At 51.0% G+C, this 9,291-nt stretch overlaps 1 protein-coding gene across 1 annotated transcript; it reads right to left on the bottom strand.

Annotated features, from left to right (window-relative positions):
• Positions 1-257: 257 nt before the first annotated feature.
• Nf1 (Neurofibromin) lies at positions 258-8,978 on the bottom strand (the record flags this gene model as incomplete). Its single annotated transcript, XM_037318422.1, has 15 exons — positions 258-272; positions 322-574; positions 629-2,468; positions 2,555-3,231; positions 3,279-3,451; positions 3,585-3,671; positions 3,734-4,105; positions 4,166-4,453; positions 4,514-4,803; positions 4,868-5,027; positions 5,119-6,654; positions 6,713-6,827; positions 7,037-7,239; positions 7,318-8,811; positions 8,925-8,978. 15 exons carry the CDS (start codon positions 8,976-8,978, stop codon positions 258-260), a joined length of 7,557 nt encoding a protein of 2,518 aa, XP_037184263.1.
• Positions 8,979-9,291: the final 313 nt, after the last annotated feature.

Genomic DNA, 9,291 nt, shown 5'->3' with positions numbered 1-9,291 from the left:
TTACGCGTCAAAGGTTTAAGTGATTTGGATGTAAGAGTGTTTAGAAAAAAACGTCCGGCTGACTGATGAACCACGTTAAAGGCTTTATATATTATTAGGAGGCGCAGAGTTAAGAGGTCTGTCACTCTAAGCAGGTAAAAATCACAGTGAACAGCTAGAGGCTAAGTTTAAACTTATATTAAAACACTTTAAATATGTTTATGTCTTTAAATAAATAATTTACTTCATTTAAAATACTTTCCTAGCTCTAAAATAAGTTAAACAATAATAAGCTAAAATACTATTAGCAAAAACTTCTTAATAAACCTTTAGGTAACTTACCTCTATTAGCTTCTCAGTTAGAATGAAGCATTTGCGATCTTGATCCTGGCTGAAGTTGAAAGAACAAGATCGCCACAGTCCACTAAAACCCATATCCTCAAGGATCTCGTTAAGAACAGCAGTTGATTCTAGCGCGGAGCTGAATTTTGGATTTGAAGTCAAAGCGTGGAGGAGTGCCTGAGCTGACTCTAGTGTTGCAGAGTTCTGACAATGCAGCAAAACCTCGTCAAGAATGGGGACGATAGGCCCGCAGCTACTTCGGTTCAGCTATAATGCCCAGTCACACGGAAGGGGTAGGGGAACATACAGATGCATGATGACGGCCGGCCTTGCTGACGCAAGCTCAGTCAGCCAACGGAGAGTCCGGTTCTGCAGTGCGTCTTCTAGGTACTGAAAATCGATCAACTCAATCGCGGTGTTCAACAGCAGATCTTTGTCCTTCATGCCACTCAAATCGTCGTATCTGCGTGTGTTCGTTACATCACCCAGCACGGAAGGATTGATACCCGCCAGCCACAGGCTGTCTTTCAGCTCTTCACTTCCAACAGTTCGCGCTAGGATAAGCGCCATGTAGGGCGAACGTGAAATGATGTCCGATGGTCTTCCTGCCTCATCTGTGGAGTTGCCGGCCATATCGAGGAATGCGGACAGCACTCGCATCGCGTTGGTTTTGGTAGTAGTGTCGGCGAGGCCGCGTGCCAGACAGGCGCACACGGCAAAATGAAAATTTTCGTGCGTGAAGTGAATGCCGTAAGCTTCGTCCAGAGATAGAGCAGCGTCCTCTAACTGCACACGACCTTGGAGAAGAAGCGACCCCATCTTGTCTCCTCGCAAGTCCCCGACTGTGCTAATGTTGGTCATAACAGCCTCAAGAAACTGGGCCGTGCAGTTGAAAAGAGCTGGAGGAACCAACCGTAAGAGTGAAATGGCAAGCCAGAAGAGTTGTAATCCGTAACGCGAGGCAGAAGGCAACTTTGCCATCATCTTGGATAAAGAGGTGACGATGGAAATGAGCATGTCACTGTTGGTGTCATCTCCTAGACGACCTACGCTGTTGCGCAGTGCGACGAGAACTTGGTAGAGTAGGTCGTCGTCCACCTCCTCACGTGCCAGACAGCCCATGACAGCGAACGCGCGGGGTTGTATTGCTGGGTTGTTCTGAAAGGCCGTGCTGGCCACGAGGCTCATCCAGCGCGACCTCCAGGCATTGGATATGTCCACTGATGGGGCAGCCACAGAGCAGACCTCGAAGAGCAACGCAGCCAGGTTCTCAGTCGCAGCCAGCGACGGGCCTGAGTCTTGAGTAGTCGACATGGAAGCACCATCACGCAGGAACGGAGGTGGTGCTGCGAATATTTCGCTTCTTGGTTCGCTTAGGAAATCCAAGCTTCCCCTGAGCTTGTTGAAACGGGTGTCGTCCAGATTGAACGACGTACACGCCGCATGAACTGTGTTGACAAGAAGTCTGTGAACCAAGAGACGCACTTCTGGAGAGCCAGTGTTTGCCAGTATGGTGACAATGTGAAAGATCTCCGGTAGATAAAGCTGAGATTGCACACCATTATCAAACGACAAGGACAGGCAGAAGTGTAGAAGCACACAAATCTCTGCCCAGACGGCGTTGTCAGGCAAGTACCTAGTCGGTCGGAGGGAAGATCGGTTCAGTGCTTTTCGCAACCGGGAAATGACCTTCCCACGTAGTGTGATGCTGCCCATGCCCGACACTATAGAAGAAAGAGCCTCCATGGGCTCCTCGGAGTAGCTGAAACTCAAAGCTGACCGCATGAGTTCTTCAAGAAAAATATCCAGGACCGTCTCGTCTTGGTAAATGGCGGGCCATACGACTTGCTCCAGCGTATAGGTCAATGAATGATCGGTCATGGCCACGTCTATCAGCTTTCGGAAAAGAACCGCGACCTTCTCTTTGCCTTTCTCCGCGTCAGCTTCATTGGCAAGCACGGCTGTGCGAAGGCCTGGAAGCCATGGTGACATATAGGCAAGACTGAGAGGCTTCTGCTCCTCAGCAAATGTCTCCCAGCCGACGAAGAACTCAGTCAAGAAATCGAACGTCAGCTGAGGCTCAGACATCGCCAGTTGCCTGCTGATTTTGATGATGAAATGTGAAGGATCCATTGGTACGGAAACGTCTATACAAAATGGTTAGCAGTGTTTCAAGCGAACTGAAGTAGCCCTGGGGATTCAGTCGTGCATCACAGCATATTGATATTCTTACCCTTTGTACACATCAAATTTGATGCAGCGCTGAACTTGAATGCCTTGCACAGGGCCCCGAGTAGGTTGTAAGAAGAGAGCCTGAGCACGTGATCGGAACTTGACAGGTTGGTAAGTGCCAGGTTAAGTAGAGTCCCGGGAACGTCCTGCGGGCGGATAAGCCGTTCATAGGCCTTGTGAGCTCTCGTATCCTTGCCATACTTGGCCTTTGCGCCGCGAATCGTCTGCAATACGTCCGCCTTCTTGGGGCTGGTAAAGTACATGACGATCTTTCCGTTATCAGCGCGTAGGCCAAACGCAGAGTCATCTTCTGTCTGGATTGAAGTCGGCGCCTCTTCCACCTCACCGAGACGAAATATATCATTGACGGTCGTGCTCAACCTATAGCCAGGAAAGACCTCCTGTTTTTTTGTGGTTGTCACCTGTACGAACTGGCTGCCAACTTTGATGACAACTTCAATCTTACCCTTAGTCTTGGAAAGTCGGGTAATTGGTTGAAACACATAACGTGTGTCGGTGACGACGCTGATTGTTTCTTTGGGGAGGTGAAGTTGACTCAAGTGAAAATGAGCCTGGAGGTCCTGCAGACTACCGATCAGGTGGTAATCGACATTCTTCGGATTAAAAACGCTGGTGTCGCTCTTGGCGGACACCCGAAGGAGCCTTCGGAAGCATTTCCTGTCGTGTGTCAGTAGTGACATCCAGTGTCTTGGCAATGCTCATACCTGAATGCGCTGTTCATGTTGTAAACATATATCCTAACGAGATTTCTCGACAGCTCGACAGGTGTGAGAAGCTCAAGCTTCTTGAAGAGCTCATCTTGTGGTTCGTTCTGGCCGTTGTAGCATGTGGCATCGATGAGCAACCCGAAAGGCTTGTGCCAGAGGCGGCTTGCAATCTGTCGGTAGTCAGTCACAAGAATCGAGAACGAGTAACTTGCACATCTCGAGATGAATAGAAATGATCAGTGCCAACGCTGTTGGAGCTAGCATTGCAAGAATCGGTGAGGCGAATGATTCACCGCAACGTACCTTGAGATAGCAGTACAACAGCGTGTCATAGTCAATGCTCTCTGCATCAATGTGTCGCAGTATGATGCAAATAATGGAGAGGGAATCCTGTGTGGGCGAGCCTATTAGTTGACGGGCGAATTAACAGATGCACCAGAAGGATGACACACCTTGCTCTCGCCTCCATCGTAGACGGCTCTAGCAGTCACAAAAGATTCAGTACTTCGGAATGCGTTCCGAAGCATGAAGTTCTGGAAGCGGGAGTATGATGGTGGAGTATTCGTAGAAATTTGAGGCCTGTTCCAAGTGACAGCGAGTGGTGGGGGTCCAAGGTTCGTGATGAGGTGGCGCAAAGGCTCAAGAACCGGCGACCTTCCTCTAGATACCTCGGCTGGCGATCGCACATAATCTTTGCGTTCCTGGGTGACGAGCCTCTGCCGCATATGGTCCCAGTGATCGTAGAGGAATCTATGGAGGGCAACACAGGAACCGAAATCAAACGACTCGATGCTTGGCGGACTGTCGATCGTCTCTGGAGCCACCTGTAATGAGTAGTCAGCGGGAACAGCTAGGAACCGCGCAGGACAATTTGGGTCACCTACAGATATCTCGCGAAGGAAGGTAGTAACTCGATAGATGTTTTGTGTGAGAAAGTCATTCAGAGGAAACATGTAAGGCTCTTTCGCCCCAAAAAGGACGTTGTTCGCCAGATTTTGAATGACCTTGGCAATCAGGAGCAGGCCTCGGCGCATCTCCTTAGAGGGCGTCGTTGTCACTAGGCCCTCAACCTCAGGGGCAACAATTGCTGGGCAAAAGAAGCGAAGGAAGACAAAAGCCCCAACGGCGGTGTACTTGGCCTCTTGAAACCTCGGCAGCACAGCAGTGGATATCTGGTAACCTCGTGTCAGACGTTGGAAATTGGAAGATTCAGCGCAGCTTGGCGCACGTACGATGTTACAAATTTTGCGGAACGACGCTGGCATGCTCGTCGAGGATGCGCAGATATCATCGATGAATACTTTAGCCACAATCCGTAGCTGGAGGGCGTTCTTCTGCAACTCATCTGTGGAGCTGACCCTGGCAGGATCCAGCTCGAGATCTAGATCCTTTGATGTAAGCATCAATCTCTCTACGACCTTTTGCAGCGTTGCCTTGAGATATGGCTGTCCCTTCCACTTCGCGTAGACGGACAGCATCTTCGTGGCGACACAGGTTCGCCTAAGGATCTCGGATTCGTTATCTTGCCCAAAGGTGTACGGTCAGCCTCACACCCCACATGATGCAGTCAACATCCGCAGTCTTACCTGTTTCCTCGATTTCCTGCTTGATGAGAACCTCCAACAACTCAAAGCTAAGGCCCCGATGCTCGAAAATGGTGAGCAAAGATACAGTTAATTCGTCGACTTCACTGCTTGGACACACGGCACTCATAGCGGCAACAAGCGTCATGTCCTTGGTTAATAACTAAGACAGGTGTTAGACAGCACTGGTGAAGGTTTTCTTTCTGAAAGAGGGGAGGGTATGAGATTTGATGGAGTCAACTGGATTCACACACCTCTAGCAACTCATCGTACTTCTCGCTCACAGCAGCGTCAGTCAGGTTACTGAACTCCGTCCCTTGTATGAGTATGTTGTACAAGACCTTAACAAAAGCCGTCCGGATTTCGACGTTGTCGTGATAACCAATATTTAGAGAGTGTTTCAGACCAACATCGATATTCGCACTCAGCAGGTTCGAGAGAATGGTGATGGCAAGTTCTGAAGTCGGGGTGCCCTCGTCTCGGCTTGCAATTCCAGCCGGATGGTCGCTCCTCCCACTCTCGGGAGATTCGTGGTTGAGCAATGATAGGAACCGATTGAAGTAGGTGTGAAACATTTGTGACTTGAGCTCACTCATGCCGGCGTCGGTTTGACCCTCCCCAGGTTGAAGTGGAAGACGAAAGGTAAGCTCAGCTAGTGACCTGAGAGAAGCTCTATCAAGGTCTTTCTGCACCCTCACCATCTCATCTAGGCGGCCGCCTGTGCTAGCTGTTGAGTCAAGTCGCGGGGAGCGGGGCCGAGCAATCCAGCCAAAAATGTACTCAAGAAGCTGGTTCCGGATGCGCACGTCGTCTCTCAGATTTAAATGCTCCTTCCTCTTAGTGACAGCCTCGCACAACTGGCACACCTTGATCTTGACGCGCAAGGTGTTGGTACTGTCATTGACGCCGTCTAAGAATTTGGCAAAGTTGAGAGCGAGCGCTCCTAGGTGAATGGAGGAGGCTGCACCAAGGTCTGAAGGGCTCTCAAGACGCTCCACCAAAGCTTTCAAAAGCGATATGGCCTGCTCAGCGAAGATGATCTCAACATCTTGGGCTTTGTCGCTCGGAGCCAGTGCGCCGGTGAACAGGACCTCGAGTTCAGATTCTAGTGCTCTGAACAGAGACTGATAGAGTGTGGACGAGACTTCGCTGGACAAGACTTCCCTTGTAGCCTCCCTAATCCTGACGCTCGCACAGCCGAGTAGTTGAATGCTCAACTTGAGATATCGACCAAGCAGAGGTTCCTCGTGGTTTTCGGATGGCAGCCTATCGATCCACCTTAGACCACTGATGGCTGGCTCTTCCATGATGATTGCTTGGTTTGCAGTACAAATTCCCCCGAGCGATGCCAAGAAGCCGGAGTAATTGCGCCATTCCGTCAAAGTCCGTTCGTCAACCGCATCAAGCGCGGCCATGGACACCTCCCTGGAGAGAAGAAGCCACCTTTCGAAGCCATACTCCCATGCTGAAAGGATACCGCTGGTTGGGTATTGCAGTCGTCGGAGCAGTCCGCGAACTCTCTTCTGAAAGGCAACCAGTCCAGTGAAGCGGAAGGCTCGTGACGCGATCTCCCCATACACCTCGCCATTTCGGAGTAATGTGGCAAACATCTTCGCAGCGTCCGAAGAGACGCCAGCAAGATTGTTCTCTTCGTAGAAAATGCCGATGCATGAAGTCACAGTTTGGCAGGTGTCAACGTCTGCGGAACACAGAGATACAAGCAAGGTCGTCTCGAGTCTAGAAGACGCGGCTTCTACTTCAGGCACGTCATCGGGCAACTCCGCAAGTTCCTGCATAGACAAACGGCGTGTTAGTCTCGCGATTTGGAATGATCATTGCGTTACTTACACTGAGAGAAGCGAGTAGAAATTTGCGTGCTTCAAGAAATTCGTGAATCGCCTTAACCTCAGGCCCATCACCGTCAGATGTGACTTGGTTACACATATTGAGAAGAACAAGAGAGCTATTCGGCGCAACTTAGCCTGGATATGGACACTCAAACGGGAACAGAAATGCACGCCTTACCATCGTCTCCAAAATTCACGCCTAAGACCTAGGGATTTCAATCTGCTGCGAGATTTAATTGTGTCAAGAATGGTGCTGTCAGAGAGGAGGCGCTTCGCAACACCAGTAGCGAGTCTGCGAACAGTTGAATTTACAGACACAACGCACGATAGGAAGGACAAGAAGGCATCTTCCTCTGCAGCACCCGCACCTGGCTCGCCGGATCCATCTGCGTTGAAAAGCGAGTGTGGGGACGCATCAAGAAACTTGAGCACGTCGCACGCCATGTTCGTGGAGGAGTGAAGGTTTGAATCACGCCGGGGCATGGCGAGTACAGTGGCAGTGGTTTCTGTCGGTAAGTCCGCTACGGCCTGCGATCCGGTTAAGTCAGGTCCTCAAGACGTCTTACGGGAGCAGAAATGTGGGAATGGACACCCGGAGTTGCATACCTTCAGCTGAGCTCGCATATACGGCCCCGCCACCGCGAATATCTGCTCGTACCTATACGAGTCGGCTTGGCGCGCAAAGTATCGGCAGCCCTGCACTACGGCGGTCTTGAAGGGTTGTGGCGAAGAAGGGCTTAGATATGATTGGAGAGAATCAACACAACTGTCCGGACTCAGTTGTGCTAAACTAACAAATGCCGCTGTCATTAGGTCCTGGTCAAGAAGAGAGGCATCGTTGCTACCACGACGAAAAACTGCCTCTCTGACCTCGTCTTGTACATCCATGGCGTAGCTAACGAGCGCAGCGTCGTCCTCAGCAACGAAGTGTCGAGCAGCTCTGAGCAAAGAGACGAGAGAGTATGCCGCCTGTTCGTTTTTGTTCCTCAATGCTTTCCGCAAGCCGTCCAGAAACCCGACCTTCTTGGCCATGCTCCCGCTCTTCGCATCTCGCAAGTTGCTAGCCACTTCAAAAACGTCTGGCAGAAGAAACAGTAGGGTGGTCTGGAGCGGATAAAGCATTCCTTTTTTCCGTCCATTTTCTACAACAGTCTGTGTCATGTCGAAAAGTGTGTCAGCGCCGCCGTCGAGACGTTTATGTAGCGTATGTTGCTGAACAAACTCATGGGGATACCGTTCTAACCAGCGCGTGATGAGAAGGGGTGCCACCACAGCGACAGTGTTCTGGAACGTCTTCCGAAAATGGAGGAAGCTGGAGCAAATCTCCTGGATGATGAGTCCCAGCTTCTGTGCATCCACCCAAAAGAAGGACAGAATCTTGAGAACGGACAGAGCCGCCTTGTCGTCATCTGGGGCAGTAGCAGATTGCCCCGGTGCCGCTTGCACAACGGCGGCAGTACGAACCGTGTACACCACGTTTCTGAAGTAGTCAAAAGAGCTTGACCAAGTGGATGCGGTAACGTATTCGACAATGACTCTGATGCAAGGCTCCATGATCGCCAGATGAGAAGTGGATAGAGTTTCGTCTTCAGAGCTATAGGTTCCAACAAGCAGCGGCGAAGCGATGCCGCTTGGAGGGCTGAATACTGGGTTGGCGGTTTGTCTCGTTTCATCGTCTAAAATAGTGGATGATGGGAGGGCGAATCCTTCAGGTATAGGTTCCACGAGCCACTTGAGCAACTCAAAGATGCGGGTAACGAGAGCTTCGTCCAAGGGCTCAGGAGCTTGTGTAGGAGAGTTGCGACGCGTCCCCGAATCAACGGCAGGCTGACGTTGCTGCGACTTGACATGATCCCAGTGGGCTGTACAGCAGTCGGCAGCCAAGGCTAGTATGTATATCTCGGAGAGGAGGACGTGAGGAGGATGAGTAGGCGGAGGAAGCCCTTTGTAGTTTCGAATTATATCTTCGAGGAGGGCGACGAGGGAGTCCAGTACAGAGGCAGCAGCGGTAGTGCTAATCTTAACAAGTGTGGACCTTGTGATGATGACGATGTCGTCTTGTTGTAGTTCTTGGCCGTGGGTTCCTGTCCTGTGAGGGAGCTGTGGAGGCGCAAACACCATACAAGGTCAGTCACGCGAACTCGAGAAGGAGGCGAGGCAAGTCGACCCAAGATGGACGGCCGAATCGCATCTTCACAGCGATAACAACTCACCCTGGTAGCAAGTCTGTCAACCAGGCACCCGACGAGACCAGCATCGCCGTTCATTTCTGCTAGTCGAGGCAGTCGGGTTCATGACCGCACGCGCCTGCGCCGGTTTAGTTTCCCTTCCTTCGTCCGGCTTGACTGAAGACAAGCCAATTGAATCTTGAACCTCGGAGTGTGGAAGTAAGACGGTTGCGGGGCGCTACGAGAGCTGGGTTTCAAAATATCGACGCCCAACAAGAGCAGCGAGGATGGCAAAGGCCAATTGAAATTCGATAGTGTGGCGTGCGGTCGGTGCGTTACTGACGGCGACGGTGGTGATGCTGAGGACAAGAATATGGGCACGCAAGTCGGTTTTCAGATATGGATGCTACCT

This window comes from Colletotrichum aenigma (genome assembly GCF_013390185.1).
Source record: "Colletotrichum aenigma strain Cg56 chromosome Unknown KSG_Cg56_contig02, whole genome shotgun sequence".
In the NCBI taxonomy this organism is placed as follows: Eukaryota; Fungi; Ascomycota; class Sordariomycetes; order Glomerellales; family Glomerellaceae; genus Colletotrichum; species Colletotrichum aenigma.
This window is presented reverse-complemented; position numbering and strand designations above follow the sequence as displayed.